At 40.1% G+C, this 25,914-nt stretch overlaps 1 protein-coding gene across 1 annotated transcript in view; it reads right to left on the bottom strand.

Moving 5' to 3' along the window:
• The window catches only part of AMPH (amphiphysin), a 1,643,383-nt gene that overhangs the window by 466,612 nt on the left and 1,150,857 nt on the right, over positions 1–25,914 (bottom strand). Inside the window, exon 8 of the mRNA XM_044064832.1 lies at positions 12,205–12,280. Coding sequence (XP_043920767.1) covers positions 12,205–12,280 — 76 coding nt within the window. The remainder of the gene's footprint in view (positions 1–12,204; positions 12,281–25,914) is intronic.

The following is a 25,914-nucleotide window of genomic DNA, read 5'->3' as shown; positions in this document are numbered from 1 at the left end:
AATTAAAATAAATCCTTCTAAAATTATGTAATTTAAGGAGCTGCATAAAAGAAAAATCTGACTTGCTCATTCTGATCAAGGAACATTGCTGATTTCACAGAAATGGGGTAAGATAGTTTATGGGAACAGTCAGAACCTCATCACCTGATAATGAGATAGTGAAATGGTCACCAACAACTCTTTTGAATAGTGATATCCAGATAATGTAGGGATCATTCAGAATGAAGGCTAGCTCATCTGGCATCATATACAGATCCTGACACTAGTACCCCCCCCCCCCAATTCAAAACTGAGGAGTAAAAAAATAAATAAATATCCTCTCAAAGTAGAACACCAGTTAGTACCACAAACTCAGTTTACAGTAACTTCAGCCAAGATATAAATGCATAAATATAGTATTATAATTACCTTCTGAAGCTGTGCTTCATAAATTAGTGCTATGACTGCAGTCCTGTACCATCAGCACCTGCTGATTAGACCCACTGACAGCTCTGACAACTTGCACCTGAGGCAGCCATGGCCTTTATCCCTCTCTGGTTATGCCTCTGGGATCAACAAGAGAAAAAAAGGATCTTCAACACAGACCAAGACACCACTGGTAACCAAACCAGATCCCATAGATCAAGAATAATCTGTAGGACAGAGGTGATATGACATATTTACTTCATAAAAAATCCTATCCATGCAATACAGGACCCTGTGAACACAAATAAGGTCTGCATTCTTGAGTCCTTTGTAAACAGCAGTGCAGTGGTCCAAATGATAAGGTAAAAGGACATATATGACCACTACCTACCACATCTGTACCAGGAATAAGTTGCTTGATCTGGTAAAATTCTTCATGTGGAAGCATGAGGATTTGACCTCCAATAACACCTGTCCTTAACTAAGTGCACATTGTCAAGTACTAGACCCAGTGTCTGATCCTGTGTAACCAGTTATCCCCATTAAGGATAACGAGATGAGTTAGGTATGGGGATGGCAATGAGCAGGTAGTGGCATGTACCAACAGTGTCTCCTTTAAGTAGGACTGAATCAAAGGTGGCTGTTACTCATCCATTTAATGAAGGAATTCATACAGACCTCTGTGCTGGGAAAATCAGGCATATTGTCCTTAATAAAGGAAAGGTACAATTGATGTAATCTGTACAGTAGTAACAATGATGCCCACTGCTTTGTTTGACCTGTCTCAATGGCAGTACATGCACAGTGAATAATAATTCAGCCAAGATGTACCCCTGTGACATTCTACACTCCAGTGGGTATCTCTATGACAAATTAATTATAGAGATACCCCCCCAAAAAATGAAAATAGTCCAAGAGATGAGAGACAAACCAGCCATGTACAATATCATACAGTATCAGTATCACTAAGTGTGCAGATAAGCAGGTATCACATATAACTCATGGTGTTATATAGGTTCATAAGTATGTACTAGGCTAATGACAATTGGCATCCTTTTAAGTCTAGCCAAGCATCTCAAATCTATGGTAAGTACTGGTACCCTTGGTAGTGTAAGCAGGGGATTAGGAGATGAAATATTTACAAGCAAGGGCCTGGGAATCAACCATTTACAAGATGCTTGTGTCCATTAGAGATATAGCTGCCTAATTAGGGGAGACTTTTCAGTTCTCATCCAATTCCCAAATTACATTTCAATTGCGTTAAGTAGGAACTCTATTTCACAAGGATGGGGATCCTGTTCCAGAGAAGGGGTCTGTCCATCAGCTCCTATTTCTATCACATGCAAGGTTTAAGACATTAGAAAGCCTAATTCTCATGCTGTTTGTTTAATGGATATGCAAGTGGTCCACCTGAGTGGATTTCAATGATGCCTTGTATGCCAGGCCCAGATCTCTCCTCAACAGTCTGTACGACACAAAATACAAAGATAGGGCTTTGAGACAGTTTGCATAGGACATGTTATTTATGCCTTGCTTTCTTTTAGTGAGGAACTTCTGTGGACATTCCAGTTGTTGGATGTGCCTTGTTAGGTACATACCAATGGGGGCATTGTACTCAATGATATGTCTGATGAACCTTTGTTTATAAATTGCACAACAAAGAATGATTTTTTCAATACTGTAGACACATGATGGTCAAATGCTAGATTACTGTCTGCTTGTGTTCCCATGTCCCTGAATACTGTGTTAATTCTTAGATGTGTACTGTTAATATGGCAGTTGCCAGGGATGGCTAATTTCCCAAAGGATACTATTATGCATCTATTGGCATTTAGTTTAAGATAACAATTAAGACACAAGTTATTTGGCTGGGTCAGCACTTCTTGGGAAACATTAGTGTTGGTGGGGATTCTATCCCTGCTCCTAATTTGCAATCATCTACAAATCTGGTCAGCTAGAGGCCTTTGATGTTGGCCTTCACTTCAGAGAAGTAGATGCCAAAAAGATGTGGACCCAAGACTGATCCCTGAGGGAATCTGGTGGTGACTGGCATCTTTGTAGAGGAGGAGTCCCCAGATTCCAACTTTCTCGGTCCTGTCTGAGTCAGCTGGCTAACACCCAGGTGACATAAGGGTTTATACCAAACCTCTTGAGTTTGTCAACAATGCCTGAGTGGGGTATTGTGTCAAATGCCTTGGCCAGGTTAAGATAGGCAGTGTGAACCATTTTGCCTTCTTCCATTGCTTTGGTGACATTCTCAAAGAAGTCCATCAGGTTGAGTAGGCTTGACCTGCACTTGATGAAACAAAACTGAGTTGGGACCAGTGTCTGGAGATTTACTATTCATTACTGATCATTTTCATAGCTTTGCATATGAGACTAATGAGATTTATGAATCTATAGTTTCCAGGGTTCATAAATGGCCCACCTTTGTGTAGAAGGATGACAGAGGCCATTTTCCATCCATCAGGTAGGTATCCAGTTTGAGGCTACAGTTACACAGATATTCTAGATGACTTGATAGGTTGTGTTTCTTGCTATTTAGAAGGCGGCCTGAGATGTTGTTGGGGTCCATCAATACAGTGTTCTTGGTCGTAAGACAGATTATTGAGAACCTGTTCCCTAGTGATAGTTGGAGGTTATATTTGATGGCATTTCCTGAGGGGATGCTTGGGGCAGAGACAGGGGTAAAATTAGAGCTGAAGTTGTCTTCCAGTAGGTTTGCTGGAATGTCATGGATGAAGAAGGTTCTGAAGTGTAAGGCAGAACTTTGTAATTAAAGTAATCCAGGCTGAGGCAGATAACCTGCTGACTTTTTAAAAGAGCATACCTATAACTTATTTATTTATTTATTTGTTTTACATTTGTTTACATGGATAGTCCAACTGGATACATGTGTATTTTCAGTGGAGGCTGGGGAGAAAAGCTCCAAAAAACACATTCAACAAACTGTTACATTTTTGCAGTTTAAAAAACAAAATAAACACAAATAAAAAGATTTGTACACAGATGTAAACAAACAACAAACAGATATACACAAACAAATTATTACATTTTTACTCAAATGGAAAATTCTAGACGGTCTTTTTAAGAATGGTAGGTTATTGAAGGCTAACCTGGTAGTAGATCCAAGGAGATCATAGGATATATAAGTTAAGAAACAAAGTGTAGGCAGAAGTCCATGTGCATTTTCAAAGAGATCTGGCTAAAGCGACATTTTCTGGTTATGGTAAACTTATGCTTAGGATGTACATATTGTAGGCAACGGTATACAAAGTCAGATTGACTGGTGTATTGTGGATTCTGTGCAGTATCTCCTACAAAGAAACATTCCAATACAGACAGCAAATCATGACTGATGACATGCCTTACATTCCTATATTGGAGCAGTTTAGGATGAGGGAATCAGTGGATGTTCCACACAGAAAAGTGCCAAAATGTGGTCTGACCAAGAGACCAGCTCAATCAACAATATTTTGCTGACCACCAAATCCAGTAAGTGTCCTCATGAAACAGGTTCTGGAGGTAACCACCTAAACTAAGTCTAGACCCTCCAGAAAACAGAGCACTTATATGGCAAATGATCTACATTTATCACCAACTAAGAAATCAAAGTTACCAAACACAATTTATCCTGATTGTTATTATATCAAGGAGGAAATTCATAAACTCTTGCAAAAAATTCCCAATATAACCAGGTAGTGGATATATACATAGAAAATGCATAATTTAGGAATGCCAATAAAAATAGGGATATAGAAATGAGACTTATCCATAAGCAATCCTTCAAATAAAGAATCATGAAGACTATATATAAAGAGGCCAAACACAGGATAAAGTAGGGTGCAGGGATGATAGGAGGCAGACTGTAAAATAAAATAGCCTTGCTGGATGTTACTAAACAATGACATCAGTGTTGGACAGCTAAAGCTTGTTACATCTGTAAGCAGCAATAGAGTGAAGATGTGTGATGGCATGGAAATGTGGCTGAGATGCATATGTAACAGTGTAACAAGTAAGGTTGCCTGCTGTGTCTGAATGGAGCATGCTAAAGATTTCACTTGCTGAGGTGGCAGCACAAAGCTGTCATGACAGGGTGGTTTGTGCCTGCAACAAACTTAATTCTAATGTCTACTAGGGGAATACTGAGGTGGAAGCAGCTACTAAACTGCAGAAGGTGGACTCTTCAGCAACGGAAATGGAAGAGCCTTCCCAGATGGCTGAAAGGTTCCATCAGACAAAGAAAGCTGCAGTGACAATAATTACCAAAGTGAAAACTTGGGCAAGGGTGGAATGTAGACATGCTCAAGGAACGATTACTCAGAAAAAACATTCAATGCCTTAGGAAGGGAAGGTGCAAAATCACTATGGCCGGGCTAAAGAAAGGAAGAGAGCTCTTCACTACTGCTGAGGAGAACTGCCTTGACACTGCAGGAATATATATTTTTACTTTCAATTTAATCAGTTATTAACTGGATAAGTGAACTGTTCTATCCTGATCCTCTCTCAGCTATGACATAGTACGCTATGATGAGGCTAAATTCCAGATGCATATCCAGGTTAGAGTAGCCAATCAAATAACACATTTTTGGGTGGTTGGAGAAACTGAAGTAAGTGGAGAAAATGGATGCAGACATAGGGACACCATATAAGCTCAAGCAGTGACCAAAGAGAAGGACTGAACCCTCAAGCTATAATGTACACATCTTAACCAATAAGCTGCTGTGTGTACTTACAAATAATATTATGATGAATACTTTACCTTAAAGGATCTGTTCTCCTTTCAGGAGGCAGTGCCAGAAATTACTGTTGGGGATATGTCCCCCTGTACAGTAGAACTACTAAGGTGACCAGTTGTCTCCAGAGTCCTGAAATCTCTCATAGGTTCATAGGTTGGTACTAGGCTATCAGCCCTAGGCCTATACAATCTTAGCCATAACAATTCCCTGGCTATTTCTTCCCACAATATTTACTTCCCTGGCCCCTGTCTAGCAGGGTGACTGATGTAATTCCCGGGGTAAATTTCCTATCTCCCATTCAGTTGTCAAGGTTCCTTTTGAAGAGGGCCAAGGAGGTGCTCTACTTGACATGTATGGGCAGTCTATTCTAGAGTATGGGGAGTCTCTGGGTCAGAAACCTATCCCTCCAGCATATTTTGTTCATTGTGATGACAAGGTTTAGGTCCCTGGAGCATGTGGCTCTGATGGATTTGGATTTCTTTAAGTGTAGTATATCCAACAGCTCTGGGTTTGACATGGTCTTGTATGTTAAGCAGAGATCACCTCTGAGTAGATGATATGCAACAGAGTATAGCTGGAGTTTTTTTAGTCGGTCAGCATAGGACATCTGCTTTAGGCCTGTAATTCTTTTAGTGAGGTGTTTCTGCGACCTTTCCAGTTGCTGCAGATGTCTTGTGAAGTACATACCAAATGGGGCATTGTACTCTATGATAGGTCTAATGAGGGATGAGTACAATGGGACAATGACCTCCTTTTTTCTGGATGAAAAGCCCTTAGTGATGACGTGTGCTACATAGAAGGATTTCCTGACTCTTGTAGCGATATGGTTATCGAAGGTGAGAACACTGTCCACCTGTGTTCCTAAGTCTCTTATCACACTTTCAGTGTTTAGTGTACTGCCACCTATGTGGTAATTCATGGGTACATGATTTTTTCCTAAAGGGGATTACTATGCACTTCTTGGCATTGAGCTTGAGCCCATGGCTCTGGCACCAAGCATCTGTTTCTGTAAGGCCCTTTTGTAGAATATCTCCATCATTTGGGGATTCAATAATGGCTCCCAGTTTGCAGTCATCTGCGAACTTTGTTAGCCACAGCCCCTTAGTGTTGCCCTGTACGTCAGAGAAGTAGATGCCAAACAAGAGCGGTCCCAGGACTGAATCCTGAGGTACTCCACTTTATTTGTTTGTCTGCAATATTTTATTTTACTACTTCCACTGGTGCTTAATTCACCATCCACTAAAAAACTTTAGGAAACCTATTTCTGACACAATTTTCTTGACCGCGCGGATAAATCCTTTTAGTGATTAAACTTTTTAAAAACAATTCAAAATAGAATTAGAATTGTTATTTTAACAAGTGTATTGATCTGAAAAGTAATCCTAAAAGGGCTCCGTTTTAAATGTCATCAGCGATCAGCTGTTTTGCTTTGCAACTAATGACATTGTGAACTATTCTGTGATGTGATTAAAAGGAAACAATGAAATTGTCGCGACATTTTAAAGCCACAAAAAAAAAAACAGCTTAAAAAACTTTGCTGTTCACAACAAGTTACACACAAACCTTTTGTTCAGAAGATGCCCAAATTTCAAACTAACAACAAAACTACAAACACCAGGTTTTGGCCAATGAAGAGCAACCAGAAAGGCCGTCTAAAACTCAAAACACCAACAAAGAACAGGTTATTTTCCTGCCACTGGACAAGTTTCCTGTTGATGTTGACAACGATTCTTCTGTTTCTGATAGTAGGAGTTGTTTAGACCTAAAGGTGGGTCCAACTATCCGACCTGACATCTGCATCCTCCCTTTTAACTGTTCAGACAGACAAACAAACTGACAATTTCAATGTTATTAATTTGACTGATTATGCTTTTCAAATGTTGATGTTGAAATATTAAAACTGAGACTTTTCCGTCAAATTGGTATATATACCCCTGCCTTGTCACACACCATTAAGGTATTTGAAGACATTTGTATAAGATTTATGAGGAGGCGACAAGGAGGTAACATTGTGGTGATGACTCAAGAAGCTTACATTAACAGTATGAATGTAGATGGAATAGAGTGTTAGGAGTTTTATGTACCCATAGTATGGTGTGGTGGGAACACAATTTATTCCACATTTAATTAAATTATATAATCTCCTTTTATTCTCCTTTGTTGTTTTTGTTGTTCTTCATCATTGAAGGCAAATGAAAAACAAACGTAGAGTTTTTTGTCTGACATTTATTCATGAGAATGTTGTTCAGGACAGTTCATCAGCCTGTGTCACGATGACCCCGATGTGATGTGTTGTGTTGCATGAATTTAGATTTATCATCCTTTTTTAGACCCGGGATATGAACAACACTAACTCTTTGGCATGTTTGATGAAATGAACTCTGGATCTAAGCGTTAATGGACATGATTGGAAAAATTGGAGGGATCAAAGGAAATTTCTGATATGTCTGCCATTTTAGGTGACAAACCTATTTTTACACATAAAATAACTACAGTCTAAAAGGTACTCCACTTGTCACTTGTCTGGAGCTGGATTTGGAGTTGGCTACTTTTAAGTGTAGGTTCTGTCAGTAAGCCAGTTGGCAACCCATTGAGTGATGTAAGGATTTATGCCCAGCACAGTAAGTTTATCTATGATTCTAGAGTGGGGGGTGGTGTTGAAGGCCTTAGCAAGGTCCAGATAGGCTGTGTAGACCACCTTACCCTCGTCCATGGCTCTGAAGACTGATTCGAAGAAGTCAATCAGTTTCAGGAGACACGATCGGCCCTTCACGAACCCAAACTGGATGGGATCCAGTGTTTGAAGGTTGCCAATGACTTTATTTATAAGTTCCATGATAATACGTTCCATGGCCTTGCAGATCAGGCTCGTCAGACTGATGGGATCGTAGTTCCCAGGATCCAAGGTGAATTCCTCCTTGTGAAGTGGGATAACTGCATCTGTGCGCCACTCAGTGGGCACAAAGCTTGAGGTGAGGCTATGATTAAACATGACACTTAGGTGAGGTGCCAGTTCATTTTGAAGTTCATGTAGTACACAGCCCGGGATGTCATCTGGTCCCATGGATGCTGTATTCTTAGCTTTGTAGAGTGCGTTTTTTACCTGTGTGGCCTTGATTACCGGAATTTGGTAATCTTTCGGTATTGAGATGGGCCCTTTAGGGGGTGAGAGGGGGGGTGAAGTTGGCATTGAATCGATCTGCCAGGATATTGGCAATGTCCTTGGGATCAGTATATTTAATGCCATTCTGTTGTAGCTAAGAGCAAATCTGAGCATTGCCATTTAGATTCTTGACATAGCTATAGAATGCCTTGTGGTTGTCTTTGGAATCTTTTGCAATTTTATTTTCGTAAATAGCTTTGGAGGATTTTATGAGGGATCTCAGCTTCTAACTGAGGCTATTAAGGGAGTTTTTTGCATGCTGGGATTTTCCACTTTAATGCAACAGTTTCTTCCTTCTGTTTTATAGTTTGTTTATGACAGGGGACCACCAGATTGGTTTCCTTTTTATGGTAAAGAGCATCTTGGTTCTATTTGGGATGGCATGATTCATGCACGAGTGGATGTGCTTAAACAGTGCTTTAGTGTAGGATTTGGCAGTCGAACTTTCAGTTCCCATCTGCATGGGTGTCATGAAGTTTGTATTTTCTGACTTGAGTAGCATGAAGTTGACCTTGGAGGAGTTTTTTTTTATGGATGTTTCCTTACCGGGGGATGGGGTGGGATGTGGCTGTCAAAGGTGACTAGCTTATGGTCAGACCTAACCAACGAGGGGGTGAACACTGGTGTGGAGCATCAGTTTCCCATGTTGGTAATGACCAGGTCCAAGATATTGGAGCCCCTGGTGGGACTATGGATTAGCTGATCCAGGGCACTGGAATAAGAACCACTGGGCAAAGGTGTTGGTACACGAGTAGTTTTCCCAGTTAATGGCAGGGTAGTTGAAATCATTCAGTATTAGGGTGTTTGGTTGTATCTTAATATTTTCCACTCTGTTTAGAAAGGTGTATTGAGAATCTTGGGATTAAGTTCATTTGTAGAGGTGAAGTAAATCAGACATTTAGAGGCATCCAAACTTTTAAGATTACAGGTGTGGGTGAGGTCTAGGATGTGATATTGAAGGCCAGAGCCTGGGTTGGGAAAGCATGGTTAATGCAATCATGTGTATTACCCACATGGGAGAACAACATCTCTAAACTGGTAAGATTGGATGGTGGTGCCCATGTATAAGAAAGGGGGCCACAGAGTTCATCCCATATCTAAGGGGATCATGTTTTTTTCTGAAACATCATTATTGTTGTGATGGAGAGAAGACTCCATTTGACAGCTGAACCTCAGATTAAAGAGGAACACTACAAATTCCATCCAAGCTATGGAGCAGAAGAACACTTCCTCAAATACTAAAGTTTATTTATTTATTCATAATTGTGTAACTGGGTTAGACCTCTTATAGACTTCTCTCAGACATAGCCCAGAATAGAATAAAATACAGAACAGATTGGCAAGTAACAAAAACAGCATAATTCGTTGCAGATTATAAACACAGAACACAATGAAACCAGAAAAGTAAACTAAACGGCATATAGTACATTCAGACAGATGAAAGAACAGTGTAACACCAGCACGATAACGATGCAACATCAACATAAAATATCTGGTTTATTTATGCTGATAATTCTTAACACTAAGTATATATTGTAAATTACAACAGGTACAAGTAGAAAAATAAGGGGAAAAGAAATAGAAAGGCATGAGAGAGGAAGAATAATAAGAAAGAAAAGAGAAAGAGAGGGATATGGGAAGAAGAAATAGGGGAGACATATAAAGTAAGGGAAATGGAGATGGAAAAGAAATATAATTCAGTAATGGATACATCTGAGCATAGTAAATCAGTAGTGGAACATGAAGACAGGGCAGTACAGCAGGAATCACTGATGAAAGGAAGAATTGTCAGGTAATGATAATGCTTCTGAAACAACTGAAATCTGCTTATTTGAATAGAATTTTTTTTAAATGCTAGATATAACTGCAGTGTAGGAGGTAATATTCTTAAGGTGTTCTAAGAAAGGTTCAATGTCCTAATACCGTGAAACTGTAATCTGTTAGGCAGACTCTATCTCTAAGCAACACAAGAGGAGCAGCAACAGGGGAGGGTGATGTGAGATTGAAACTGGAAGGGTTTTTGGTATGGCACCTTGGAAGTAATAAGGTTTGTGGCTAAGAAATATGAAGATGAGTGAGCTGAGTAGAAATCTGACTCTATGAGCAATTGGAAGCCATTTGGCTTTTGCTAGGGTGTGACCATGGTGTCACTAGTTTTGTGAATACTGTATTTGCATACATTATTTGCTATAACTTGTAGAGCTGTGGAGTTTGTTATTGAGCCTGTGCCTATTATGGGTCGATTATATTCATCATGGATGGGACACTTCATCTGGACTGGCAAGTAGGGGTAGTTATCCCCATTTAAAATAAAGGATTGATGGAGTTAAGAAATTGCATTGGTTGTCATAAAAATGTTCCAAACTTGTCTACAGTTGATTTTCAGACTTGGAGAGGCCATATGATAGTCAGTTCTGATACATACTGTGGAATGACCTGTAGCAGTATATTGTACTGGGGCTTCTGCTTTGTCCTACTAAGTCTCTACTTGCAGCTACAATACACATTTGAGGCATTCCTTGTAATTCCTTCCAACAAGAATGTGCACCTTATACTACACATGTTTATGATTCTCTGTTAAAGAATATCAAGATATTTTTGAGGGTGTGAGGGTGTCAGGTCTAGACACCTACATATGACATATTTCTTATTTGCAGATGTTGTCCTTCTAGCCTCATGTGCCCATTATCTGTGAGGTACATTTTGTTACTGAATGTGAAGTGACTTGAAATCTGTGGCCATGGTATTCATCTAGAAACACTGACCTTTCTCTGGGAGCAGAGATGTGGACAGTGCCCTTAGATAAGGAGCATTGGTATCTCAGAATCTTGCTCAAAAGATGTCTTGTAACTGCTGCTCTGCTCCAGTGCTGTAGAACCAAAGCAGAATTTACAAAGCTTTCAGTTTGCACTCCATTCCAAATCAAATTCCTATCTCAGCCTATGGTCATGTGCTATAAGCAATGGCCAAAAGAAAGTGATTACGTGTGAAAGTGGCAGAAACTAGGTTTATTTCTATTATCACTAGGCCTACTTTCTATGACAAGAGGGGCTAAATGTTTCAGGAGGATGTCAAACAAAGATACAGCTCTACTTGACTCATAGTAACCAACTGAGGTAGTTTAGACATTTCAAAAACATGTACCTAATGACTCCTGTTGAAGATGTTCTGGGCACATTTAACCAAAAGAAAGTCCTAAAGTGAATACAGAGCATGTAGGAAAGAGTATATCTGCTGACTAACATCAAGTTAGTTGGTACTAGTGGGCAAGTTGGGAACTATGATGGGAAAAGAGAAGTATAGCCTGCCAGGCTCAGTCTGTTGTCACCAAGACCCTCTTTAGGAAGACTTTCAGAAGTAAGTGAAAGAATTAATGTCTTTCTTATCTACCAAAATTCTGTATCAAAACCAGAAAAAACAAAAACTAATGGAAAAGTAGGTGAAAAAGAATGAATGCCCTTGGGATGTACCAAACTCTGTGTCCAACTCTGTCAAACACTGTTTTAAGGTATGCAGCCTTAAATAAAGAAGCCTAGTAAGATCAGTCAAAAAACATATTTAGTAATGGCACCTAGTAATATCACTCCAAACACATACAAAGCACTGAAAACATTGGGTAGCAGAAGACTCTTCCAAGAGTGTACATGCAAGTGTGTGGTATAGAAGAACAGCCACAGCAGGGCTAGCCACCTGGCAGTGTAAACCTTGGCTGTAGATGATTGTCACTGGTTAAGTAACACCCCCACTCCATGTGCAAATATGGGAAAAGAAGCTGTGGATGGATGGATGGATGGATGGATGGATGGATGGATGGATGGATGGATGGATAAACTAGAGTAAAACATGCTGCAACTGTAGATCAGACACATTTACAAACAGAATTTTTTCTTTACTCACCACTGTAATTTCCTTGTGAAATTTGGCCTCCAGACTGGATACATTTTTGAAGGTGTTCACATAGAAACCAACTCGACTAGGACAGAGAAACAAAACAGTGTTTAAAATATACTTTGCACACATTTATTTCTTAGGTCCTCATTTCTATTTTCCTTTTTCATACCATTTGCTCAGTCTCCTAACTCTGTCACCTCTGTCTCCTTTACAGTACAGTAGCTCTTACCTCTATCGCCTCTGTCTCCTTTACAGTACAGTAGCTCTTACCTCTATCCTCTGTCTCCTTTACAGTACAGTAGCTCCTAACTTTGTCGCCTCTGTCTCCTTTACAGTACAGTAGCTCCTAACTCTGTCGCCTCTGTTTCCTTTACAGTACAGTAGTTTCTACCTCTATCGCCTCTGTCTCCTTTACAGTACAGTAGCTCCTAGTTTATTTGCTGTACACCAGCTGTTACTTTATCTTATATAATTTGTTTATTAACTTTTCAGTGAGAAATCAAGTTACACCAACAACAGTATTATAAGTGAATTCCTGAAAACTTTATCTGACTTTCTTAATATAAATTATCTGAAGCCATAGTTGTGAGCAGTATTAATAGATATTACTATAAACATGCCACGTATACCATTACAGACACACACTCATTTTCAATAACATAACATTTAGAACAGCAAATCAAGTCCCTTGTTAATCAACAAAATGTTTTTTTTAATTTGTTAACATTATGGCCTTTACAAATTTTTGCATTGCATTGATACACATATGAGACTGACAAAAAAAAAGTCTGCAACCATTGATTGATCATAAATTACCATTAACTGTTAAATGACAGGAGTTACAATGCCCACTGTTAACATACAATTAATGCTCTCTCTTTTAACATGATGCAATTTCTTATAACAACCATATCATGCAACTGTCTTATTGTTTTCTAAGACAATACAATCTGCTTAGACAAAATGTTAAGCAAGTAAATATCATTCAGTAGTGCATGCAAATTCTTTAAATATGTATATGAGAAGTCATTAAAGATACTGGTCACAAGATCACATGGATAACATCTGCAGAAACATCCTCTAAGTAATGCATAACTGAGAGATGCTATTTCTCCTTTGTGTTTCAAATTTGCAATCTTTGAATAAATCATCTTAGTAATCCTCTTGGTGACATTAGTCAATGTGACCAAATCACCTAGAGCCAGTTTTTACACCAGCAAGTGGCTGGCCCTGACATGGCATGCAGTCTATGATCCATGCTTTCCTACCTAGTGGAAATATTGCACACCACAGCTGAAGTCTAAATCACTTGCTCTAAACAACTTTGGCCTGACACTCCTTACCTAAAGTCTGTGCTACTGTCCATAATTCACTGAGTTTAAAATGTAAACACCCAGCCCATTACTTTTTTTTTTTTTGGAGGGGATGTGAGAGAAACTCCACACAGAGAATATGCAAACTTCACACAGAGATTGGTCAGAGTTGAGAATCAAACCTTGTATTTAGTGCATGGGAGGTGAAGATCGTAACCATTGCGTCAAGTTTGATAAATAGTCCTTTTGTAGTAACTTTTCATAGCCCTGTTCTTTCATCATTTCACAATATGTGGATCTAGTGGTATTCGTTCCAACTTTCAAGAGTTCATCAAAATGTAAAGAGTGAAGTAATTAAAGGAAGACTCATAGTGTCAGCTGTTACAAAAGGGTTTGCTACAAGTGCTCATGTGCCAGTAATGGGCAACTGATTTGCTTGTTGCCATTTGAACTAAATGAGAAGTGCTCTATCTTTAACTAGCCAATCCCACTTCATTGCCTAGTCCTTCCTCCACCTGGCCCTATTAAACTGCATAGCCCTACCAGAGCCCTAACTGTAACCTAAAACTCCCATCCCATCCTGTCCCATCTCTACTCTAACCAGATCACTCCCTTCTAACTCCCTAACCCCAAAGTTCCCAGTCACTCTTTAAACCTAAAACTCTACCCCATCCATAGGTTCATAGGATGTTACTAGGATATCAACCGCTAAGGCCTTGATAAACCTAGCCAAGCAACTCAACCCACCTTTTTCCTTGAGTACCTTAGGCATCAATTAGGAGGTGGGTATGTTAGTATGGAAATAGCTAAGGATTTGTGGCAGATGTTAACAAGATAATATTTTACTTTTTAATGGCCTCTGTCTTTCAGAGACATGGGAGGCAGACCTATTTTCCACCCAGTGGTCAAGGTTTCATTTAAATCGAGTCAGGGATGAACTCTGATTCATGTTGCTATTCCATAATGGGGGGGGGGGGGGTTGGATCCGTTGAGTCATACATTGTTCTCTCCAGCATGCTCTATTTATGTCACAAGTGAAGTTCAAATCCTTGGATATAGTGTTTCTAGTGCAGTTTTTTTTCTGGATGTGCAAGGGATCCATCAAGGTTGAATCTGAGGTTGCCTTGTAAGCCAGGCATAGATCACATCTCACTGGCCTGTAGGAGACTGAGTACAGAGATAAGAACTTTAGGTGATCTGTGTAGGACAGAATATCCATGCCCAGGATTCTCCTGGAGAAGAACATCTGTGGGCATTCCAACTGTTGCAAGTGTGTGGTTACGTACACGTCAAAGGAGACACTGTGCTTAGTGATGGGTCAAATAAGGGCTGAGTAGAATTGTACTATAACTTCCTTGTACTTGGATGATATAACCGTATATAAGATGAGCAACATAGAAAGATTTTCTTACTATCTTTGTTATGTGTTGGTCAAAGGCCAGATTACTGTCTACATATGTTCCTAGATACCTAACTACTGGGTTGGCTCTTAGGGGTGTTTTATTGAAAAAGTAATTAACTTGGGTGGAGAATTTCTCAAAGGGCATTATAATGCATTTGGCATTGAGTTTTAAACTGTGGTTTTGTCACTAGTCATTTGTATTTGTTATACCCTTTTGCAAGATGTTGGTATCATGGGGATGATCTATTTTTGTGGAGGTGGGTTCACCAGTCCTGACCTCTTGCACCCTACCTGTGAACCAGCTGGAAATCCAGTGACTTATGTAGGGACTTACACCTAATTTGGAGGGATTGTCAACAATACATGAGTGGGGTATTGTATTGAATGCCTTATCCAGGTCAAGGTATGAGATATGCACTGTTTCACCCTCATCCATTGCCTTGGTGACCTTCTTAAAGAAATTAACAAGGATAGGTAGGCACGACTGTCCTTTAAAAAAAGCCAAACTGGGATTGGTCCAATGTCTATAGGTTGTCAATGTCCTTGTTGATTATTTTCATGATAATTCCTTCCATGGCTTTGCATACTAGACTCATCAAAGTGATGGATCTGTAGTTCCCAGGGATGGCTGGTGGTCTGCCCTTATGAAGAGGGATAACCACTGTGGTCCTCCATTCACTTGGTATGTAACCTGTTTTGAGTCTGAAGTTGAAGAGTGCCTCGAGTGGTCCTGATTGGCCTTGTTTTAAACTATTCAGGAGGCAAACAGTGATATTATCGGGGTCCACTAAGGCACTGTTTTTGGCCTTAGAGAGTGCTGCCAGAACCTGATCCCTGCTAGTAGATAGTGTATATAAGTTAGAGCTGAAATTATCAGCCAGTAGATTTTCAATGTCTCCCTGATCATTGAAGGTGGTGCTGTTTACTGCCAGTTTAGCACATTGTTTTGTGTTACCTGTAAGGTTCTGGACATAAATGAAGATGGCTTTGTGATTGTCATTAGCCTGAGAGGCTATTTTGACCTCTTAGTTGGCCTTGTTGGACTTAATTAGACCTCTTAGTTTATTGTTTATTTGAATCAGAGAGCAGTTGTCTTTATGGGAGTTGACCGTTCTGGTTTTGGCCATGACTTTTTTTTTTTTGTTATATAAATTCTTAAGGTGAGGATTCCACCAGTGTGGTTTGTTTTTGGTTTTTGTTTTGGGCTTACTTCTGGTAGGTACCACAGCCTCTATGCAGCCATTTACATGTTTGTACAGGGTTTCTGACAATAATTCTGCATAGGTAGCTGTGGTCTCAGGTTAGTGAGAACCTTGAATTTCGACAAAATATCACTTAACAGGATGCAATTTGCCTTAGGATAGTTCCTGCTACAGATTTAGTTGGGTTTTCTGAGTTCATTTTTATTTTGAAGGAGACATTTGTGATCTGATCTCAGTAGTGAAGATATGGCTCACCCATGCTGGTTAGTATAAGATCCAGTACGTTTGATCCTCTGGTTGGAGTGTGCACCCTCTGGTCCATGGCGTTTGTGTGAATGATGTCCAATAAGCATAGTGCCTGTGAGTTTGAGGCAGCATATGTTTCCCAGTCTATAGAAGGGTAGTTAAAGTCATCCATGAATACGGTATTTATTATTATTATTATTATCTTTGCTTACTGGGAAAGTCTGACTGGGACAGATACCCTTTTTCAGTGAAGGCCTACAGAGGAAAGCTCCGGTATTCACATACATAGACAATATATAGTATATTTTAATTTTCTACATTGTATATAATATTTTCAGTTTGGTTACATTTACATTTTTTGCATAAATAATAAGGTGTAACAGATGATTACTGCTAACCTTGCATCATACAATTTGTGACTATAGGAGGAGAAGAAAATAAAAGATTTCCTGTTCATTTGTATAAGGCTGTAGCAGATAGAAATACAAAGAATACATGAGGAGACAAAAGACTGACATTTGGGTTGAAATTAGTAAGTGGTGGCACAATGAGGGAGAATGAGGATTAAGTAGGAGTAGATAGTTAAGGGATATAACCAGTTAAATTAGTAAGTAGTGGTACAATGAGGGAGAATGAGGATTAAGTAGGAGTAGGTAGTTAAGGGATATAACCAGTTAAATTAGTAAGTAGTGGTACAATGAGAAAGAATGAGGATTAAGTAGGAGTAGGTAGTTAAGGGATATAACCAGTTAAATTAGTAAGTAGTGGTACAATGAAGGAGAATGAGGATTAAGTAGGAGTAGGTATTTAAGGGATATAACCAGTTAAATTAATAAGTAGTGGTACATTGAGGGAGAATGAGGATTAAGTAGGAGTAGGTAGTTAAGGGATATAACCAGTTAAATTAGTAAGTAGCGGTACAATGAAGGAGAATGAGGATTAAGTAGGAGTAGGTAGTTAAGGGATATAACCAGTTAAATTAGTAAGTAGCGGTACAATGAGGAAGAATGAGGATTAAGTAGGAGTAGGTAGTTAAGGGATATAACCAGTTAAATTAGTAAGTAGCGGTACAATGAAGGAGAATGAGGATTAAGTAGGAGTAGGTAGTTAAGGGATACAACCAGTTAAATTAGTAAGTAGTGGTGCAATAAGGGAGAATGAGGATTAAGTAGGAGTAGGTAGTTAAGGGATATAACCAGTTAAATTAGTAAGTAGCGGTACAATGAAGGAGAATGAGGATTAAGTAGGAGTAGGTAGTTAAGGGATATAACCAGTTAAATTAGTAAGTAGTGGTACAATGAAGGAGAATGAGGATTAAGTAGGAGTAGGTATTTAAGGGATATAACCAGTTAAATTAGTAAGTAGTGGTACAATGAAGGAGAATGAGGATTAAGTAGGAGTAGGTAGTTAAGGGATATAACCAGTTAAATTAGTAAGTAGTGGTACAATGAAGGAAAATGGGAATTAACTCATTCCCTCCGGTACAGCACTTTTGATTGTGTCTTTAATTCCCAGTGTGTATGGCTTGATCCTTTAAAAATTAAGTCACCACCTTACAGTTCTGACAAATACTCATTGACAGAGGTCAAATATCAATACAGTTGTGTTTGCCATTGTGTATGCTGCAAGATATAATATTCTGATACCTTGTATGTAACATGGTTTTGGAATTATTAATGCAAATGTGAACAAGCAATATTTGACACCTAGAGGCGCAGTAGGAGGGAACTGCAGAAACACCTAGAGTCACACTCACCTGTGATGAGTTAAGAAGGAGTAGGTAGTTAAGGGATATAGCCAGTTAAATTAGTATGTCGTGGTACAATAAAGGAGGATGAGGATTAAGCTGGAGTAGGTAGTTAAGAAATATAATCAGTTAAATATTTACATGATAGATAGAAGGCAAAGTTTAATAATAACCACTCAGGAAATTAATACAGAGCAGCTATCATTGTGTCAGAAATGCTGTAGTTTGTATTTTCTTCTGGATGAGAATTTATCTGGATGTAGAACAAGAGGAGAGCCAAGTGCCTTCCAGATGCTGTTTTAGCAGACTTTTAAAGCATTTGTTGTTTTGTGCAAGGTTTGACTTTAGTGGGATGGAGTTCCACAGTTCTGAGACACAGAGAGAATAAAATGAGTTTCCAACAGAGTTTTAGGAGTTAGTTGCAGCTAAGAGAGATTTATTATTGGAGCATAGTGTTTTGTTGTTGCTATGCGGTAGTTATGTGCTTTTTAGAGAGGGGGAACTATCTGGCTTGAAGATAAGTTTGTGGGCAGTGGTGAGTTGAGAGTAGGTCTGCTGATTTGGGACTTTTAGCTAGTTTAGGCCCTTTAGGGCTGCACAGCAGTGGTTTTATGAAATGAATATATGGCAAATCTTGATATTTTATTATAGCATGCATCAACTTTAGACAAAGTTATTTTGAGATTAATGAAGATAGGTGATCCATACAATAGAGACTGGAGTAGGTAGGTTGCTGCTATAAATGTTCACGTGGATACTGTATAGTATTGACTTGTTCTATGAAAGGAGTCTATTTATTGTGTGTATTTTTGATAGTTTAGAGAAAAAGTTGTCTGTATTTGAGTTTATCTATCAGTATTCCAAGTAATTTGACTTCTGTCATGGTTTTGTCAGATGAAACAATATAGACATTTTTTTTTGAGTATTGTTTTGGTATAAAGAGCATTAGTCAATCTTTTTGCATTTAGGAGTAGGTCTGCAGGGCCTAGCCAGGATTCAACAGAAGAGAAAGTCAAGAAAGTCAAGACTCTTGTGCGATTTCCTGGAGGATTTGTAGCGCTGGGGCAGAGTAGACGAAGGTCGCATAATTACAGTGGCAGAAGCCATGTTGGATCATGGGGAGAAGATTATTTTGGGTAAGATATTTGAGGAGCTGGGAGTGGATACATTTTTCTAATATTTTTGATAGTAGTGATAGTAGAGCTGTGGGTCTATAGATGGAAAAGTCAGATGAATGCCCACCTTTGTGGAGTGGAATTATAAATGATTTATTCCGGATGGCTGGGAAATGGTTTTCTGTTATGGATCAATTAATTAATATAGAACCAGGGAAGACTAGAACTTCAGAAGTGAGTTTTAGGTACTATGTTGATAAGTTGTCTGTTGCTAAGGTTGTTGGTTTGGATTTTTGCAGGTATTTGTTATGGTGCTAGTTAGGACTGGTTGGAAAGAGAAGGATATAGTACTGTTATTAGATGATGACAGGGCAGTGAGGGTGGTGGGAGAGCTTTGTTTAGTAAGAGAAAGTATTGAGTTTATAAAGTGGGAGTTGAACTGAGTGGCTATGATTGTTGGTGTGGAAGTAGTTGTTTGGCCAGGGTGTAGTAGTTTGTTTGTGGACTACTGAAATAGCTTCAGATTGTTTTGATCTGTTGACTGAAGGCTAGTGAAGTAGGATTTTTTTGTCATTGTTTATTACCTTTTTTTCCTGAGGATTTCATAGGTATCTAAAGTGCTGGTAGTTGGATAGGTTTTTGTATTTGGACCATATTTCCATGCTTTTTCTCTTTGAAGAAGAATTGCTAGGTGTCTTTTGTTAACAAAGGCTGCAGGGCTTGAGCTGCCTCTGTGTTCTGACTGCTGTGTGGCTTTTGAGGATGTTTAAGAAAGTATGTTTGAAATCGGTTCCAGCATCATCTAGTGACATAATATTTAGGATATTCCTGTTGTAGAATACATTGCGGGTGCTTCTGAGTATTGATGTCTAACTTTGCCCCTCACTGATGGGGGGGTGTCGAACTTCGAGTACAGGGAGAGCTGATTTAAATTCCTCCTATTCTGCAGTATTATGGATGGCACCCTAAAGTTGCTTTGAGTCTTTTTTGTTATGTTGGTAGTTTTGTCCTTTGGGCATTGCCTAAAAAAGGCTGTACAGGGGGTGGATAAAGTTTTAACCAATACCCAAAAGCCAATTATTAAAATCAATCTTTTGTTGTACATACTGTGGCAGCATCCTTGGTGAAGGTAGATTGCTGCTCAGTGCAAGGTTTTTACATGTCTATGATAGATATTCAGAGAGATCCATAATGCCTCTTTTCATATAGTGCAGTGAGATATTTCTCACAGGACTATATGAAAAGAAACGAGTGAGGTACATCTTAAGTCATTTTCACCCACATGGAATGCGATAGACTCATACTGGTAACTGGGGTGCACTGACTTGAGTGCATGAGAGATATTGCAGATCCTGGCTCCAGATAGGCAACTAACCATTATTTTTTGCTTGTCCAACCTGGTGAATGAGGCACAAGTGTGTCACAAAATGGAATCCTCAATGACATGAGTATTGTGAGCTTCATCCTTTGGTGATCATTAGGTATAGGCTTATGTGTGGTGTTTCGTGTTGCTTTTGGTATGTGCTTTAGTGATTGCCGAGGAGAGATGTTATTGTAAGACAACTTAGGAGGTGTTTGAGGTTTGAGAAGGTTACTTTTAACTGTCTCAGCATAAGATTTATGTGTGTGGTGAACTGTATGTGTGAAGGATGAAATGATTGTGCTCTTAACAGTCTCATTTGTAAGGAAGTTTTTTGGCTCCAAGAAAGTTGTATATTTACATCTCTAACATACTGCATTAGTTTCCTTAAGGACTATTTGGTTGCCAGAGAACTTGAGGCAGTTGTACAATGTCTCAGGATACCCATATCTACCAAGATGGCCACAGACAAATTTAGAAACTGCATATCCATGTTATCCAGTCCTGTATTAGGGTAGGCTATTATAGCTTAATGACTGGAATTTAACTGGGGTCTTCTAGAGCAGTTTCCAGGGTTAAGAGCAAGATGTTAGATAATGCTAGAATCTGGTATTAGTGCCATTTGATGCACAAGCTAGCTGCTCTAAGCTTAATAATGTGCCAAGCATATGGGAGCTCTGGGAAAATGAGCAGGAGAAAATTTATATTAAAGGTAGTTTACTATGAAAACAGTTGGTGGGATTCGTGGGAGAAGTAGTTAAAAGAATAGCACAACTAACAATAGTGATGAAAGAGGAGAAGGAGGGACTTTAGAAGTCAGACTGTCATAAGGGCAGAAGCCAGAGACACAGCTTTTTAAAACCATAGCAGAAAAAGGTAATAGGGTTGGGGAAGATTAAAACTACAAGAAGCAGTTTTTACTCTTCTGTTATAGAGGTATTCAGAAGCTAGCTTTCTTTATTTAAATATGTAACCAAGAAGTGCTCCCACAACAACCAATCAGCCTTAATGGCCACACTAAGTTCCAGGGATAGTGATATATAGATTTAAGGTCTTATCCTATTCTATCCATCTCTTTCCAGTTCTAGTTATTTGCTCCCAATACCTTGGTTCCTTTGCCAGTTTTCTCCAGTAAATTCTAGTCCCCTCTTGCCTATTATCTGTACCCCTACTGTTCATAGGTTCATAGGTTCATACTAGGCTATCTGCCCTGGGGCATTTATAAGCCTAGCCCGATTGTGTTTGGCTTACGCCACCCCTTGATTTGAGTATACTGTGCCCTTTTTAAAGTTTAGTTTACTGTGTCTCTGTCTAATAGTGACATGGAAGTAATCCCCGGGACAAACCTACGATCCCCTATCCACTCATCAAGATTCTTCTTGAAGAGAGTCAGTGAGGTGCTCTGCCTAACATGAATTGGAATTCTATTCCAGAGCAAAGGGAGCCTCTGGGTTATGAATCTGTCCTTCCAGCATGTTCTATTTATTTCTGTGCTGAGGTTCAAGTCCCTCGAGCGCGTAGCTCTAAGGGATTTAGATTTACTGAGGTGGAGCATGTCCATTAATTCTGGGTTGGACATAGCTTTATATGTCAGGCATAGATCACCTCGAAGTAGGCGGTATGCAACTGAGTAGAGCTGGAGTTTTTTTAATCGAGCAGCATATGGCATCTGTTTGAGTCCCTTGATCCTCCTGGTGAGGTACTTTTGGGGTCTTTCTAATTGCTGCAGGTGTCGGGTAAGGTACATCCCAAAGGGGCATTGTATTCTGTGATGGGCCTGATGAGGGATGAATAAAGGCACGATTACCTCTCTTGATCTAGATGTGAATCCTTTCATGATGAGGTGGGCTATGTAGAAGGTCTTTCTAACCACTTTGGCAATGTGGTTGTCAAAGGAGAGATTGCTATCAACTTGGGTCCCCAGATCCCTAATTACTTTCTCTGTACTTAATGGGTTACCACCTATGTGGTAATTTGTGGGCACATTGTTTTTGCCAAAGGGTATGACTATACACTTTTGGCATTTAGCTTTAGACCATGGCTCTGGCACCAGTTATCCATCTCTGCAAGACTTTTTGATGGATGTTTGTGTCAGCTGGAGAGTTGATTATGGCACCCAGTTTGCAGTCATCTGCGAACTTGGTGAGCCATAGTCCTCCCATTGGCCTGTACCTCAGAAAAGTAAATACCGAACAAGAGAGGTCCCAGGACAGAACCTTGTGGGATGCCACTTGTGACCGGTTTCGAGTCTGACATGGCTCCAGCAACTCTGACTCTGTGGGTTCTGTCTTTGAGCCAGTTTGCAACCCATCTTGTGACATAGGGGTTTATATTTAGGCTGGATAGCTTATCTATGATGCCCGAGTGGGGTATTGTGTCAAATGCCTTTGTGAGGTCCAGATAGGCTGTGTGGACTACCTTCCCTTCATCTATGGCCTTGGTGACTGTTTCGAAGAAGTCAACCAGGTTCAAAAGGCAGGATCTGCCCTTGACAAAGCCAAATTGGGTAGGATCTAGTGTCTGTAGGTCCCCAATGTCTTTGTTTATGAGTTCCATGATGATCCTCTCCATAGCCTTGCAGACTAGGCTAGTCAGGCTTATGGGGTGATAGTTTCCAGGGTCCACAGAGGCGCCACCTTTGTGGAGTGGGACCACTGTTGCTATACGCCATTCTTTGGGCACATATCCTGTAGTGAGGCTGAGATTGTACAGCAGTTTTACTTGAGGGATTAGTTCTTCTTAGAGTTCATGTAGGACACAACCCAGAACGCCATCTGGTCCCATGGAAGCAGTGTTTTTTGCTTTGGAGAGGGCGGCCTTCACCTGAGCATCAGAGATGTTTGGGAGGCTGCACTCTGCCAGGATAGATACTTGCTCTTTTGGGGTTTGCACTGAACCTGTCTGCCAGGATATTGGCGATGTCTGTGGGTTCAGTGTATTTTTGTCGCTTAGAATCAACTCAGAACAAGTCTGGGAGTTGCATCCCAGGTTCCTAACATAACTGAAAAAAGCCTTATGATTGTCTTTAGTGTCCTGTGCAATTTTTTTCTCAAAGCTGGCCTTGGAGGATTTTATGAGGGATCGTAATTTTTTGCTAGTACTGATCAGAGATGCCTTCCCTTTTATGGATTTTGCTCTATCATGTAGTAGCTTCCTCCTTCTGTTGTACAGTTTATTTATGGCTGGGGTCCACCAGACTGGACGCCTGCCTTTGGATGATTGGGTCTTGATTTTGTTTGAGATAGCATGATCCATGCATTCCTGGAGATGTCCGTAGAATGCGTTTATATAGGATTCTGCAGTTTGGGCCGTAGTTTCCACTGGCCCTGAGGCCTTGAAGGATTCCACTTCGGTTTTGAGACGTGTGAAGTTCGCTTTTGAGAAGTTTTTCACTGTGGTTTTCTGGGCTGGGGGTGGGGTCGGGATGTGGATATCCAGGGAAATTAATTTATGGTCTGATCTTACCAATGAGGGATATACTTCTGGTATGGAGCATAGAGTCCCCATGTTGGTAATGATCAGGTCTAGTATGTTTTCCCCTCTTGTGGGAGTGGTGACTAGTTGTTCCATAGCATTTGAGTTTATAAATTCCAGCAACCTTTGGGCTAAGGTGCTGGGGCTTGAGTAATGCTCCCAGTCTATGTTTGGGTAGTTGAAGTCACCCAATATAATGGTGTTCGGAGAGATCTTCATGTTCTCCAATGTTTTCAGGAAAGCCGAGTGGGATTCCTGACTTTGATAGAGTGGTCTGTAGGATGCTATAAACTGAAAAGCAGTCTTGCCCACTGTCAGTTGCACATGGATGGTCTCCGATACTTCGTGCAATGCCACTAACCTGGAGGTGTGGATATCCTTGATAAATATGGAAACTCCCCCTCCTTTTGTGGTTCGGTCCGGGTTTTGGGGCCGAAAAGCATGATATGAGGTATAACCTGGTAGTGCTGGGGTGCTCTCTGGAGCCTTGAATCAGGTTTCTGTCACTGCACAAATATCGATGTTCTCCATACTGAGGAGAGCTTCGAGTGCATGCATCTTGAGGTTAAGACTTCTGGCGTTTAGGAGCATTACCCTTAGTTTCTTGTTCCTTGTGCTGTATATGGAGGTGGGTTTTAATTTTCAGCCTTGCCTAAAAAAGGCACTATGGGGGTGGCAAGAGCCTTTGCCAATATCCGAAAGCCCAGGGGTGACAGGTGCAAGCCATCCCTAGCGAAGCAACGTGGCTTGTCGAGCATGTCATCCCAGGCTGACAGACACTGGATCCCCTTTGAATGACACCAAAATTTTAGCCAATTGTTAAAATTGATCATTTTGTCTTTATACTGTGGCATCATTCTAGGTGAGGGTAAGATGCTGCTCAAGGTCAGGGTCATACCGGCCTGGGCTACATGATCAGAGAGCTCCTCTATGTCTCTTTTCATGTAGTCGAGGGAGGTACGTCTCAGGTCATTCATGCCAGCATGTACAATGACTGAGTCATATTTGTATTTGCTTTGGAGTGACCTGAGTGCTTGCATTATGTGGCGGATCCTAGCCGACAGGCAGCTCACTGTGACCTTCTCTTTATTCAGCCTGGTGAGCGGGATGTCAGTGTGTCTGACAATAGAGTCACCTATTACAAGAGTATCAGGTGTGTTATTCAGCCTTAAGGGCTGTGACTGCTTGGCACACTGACTTTGTGTGCTATGTGTTGTATGTGTTTTGTTTTGGGGCAGCGTTTGCTTGGGTGTCTGCTTTGGAGGTCTCTGTTGCTTAGGTAGATTTTTATTTAGAGCCTCCGAGTATGTTTTGTGTTTTTATGTGTTTGGTTCGCTGTTGTGGTGGGACTATGTGATACTGGAATTGTGTTGTGTGAGGTTACCTTCTCCTCCTGACTGGTTACACCAGTTTTGAGATGAGAGAGCTCAGCCTCCAGTTTGGCTATATGGTTGCATCTCTCACATATATTTGAACCTGTTTGGAGGAGGAGAGGGTTGTCCGTGTACATGAGACAGTTGTAACATTGCCTCAAAATTCCCAGATTCACCAGCTGGACTGGAGAGGAAACCATTGACTGACCTTTGGACATGCTAGAGTAATATAGGGAACTGAATTAAAATGGACCAATAGGGGACAAGGTAATCGTAGAGAGTAGAAGAGTAAGTAGTGCTTATGGTTTATTAGTGCTAACTTGTAAAATTACTTATTTGGACCAGTGAGGGCCTTAGAATGAGAATATGGTGTTTAATTTGAGAGATAGAGCAGTTCTAAGGGAAAAAGTGAAGAGCAGACTTTGTGGAGCCAGGAATAGTTTAAACCCAATTAGGCGGTGCTGCCCGATGTTGCGCTATGTAA

This window comes from Protopterus annectens, chromosome 3.part0 (assembly GCF_019279795.1).
Source record: "Protopterus annectens isolate FY-2018-M chromosome 3.part0, PAN1.0, whole genome shotgun sequence".
In the NCBI taxonomy this organism is placed as follows: Eukaryota; Metazoa; Chordata; order Ceratodontiformes; family Protopteridae; genus Protopterus; species Protopterus annectens.
Note: the sequence above shows the minus strand (reverse complement) of the source record. Positions and strands in the feature narration are given on the sequence as shown.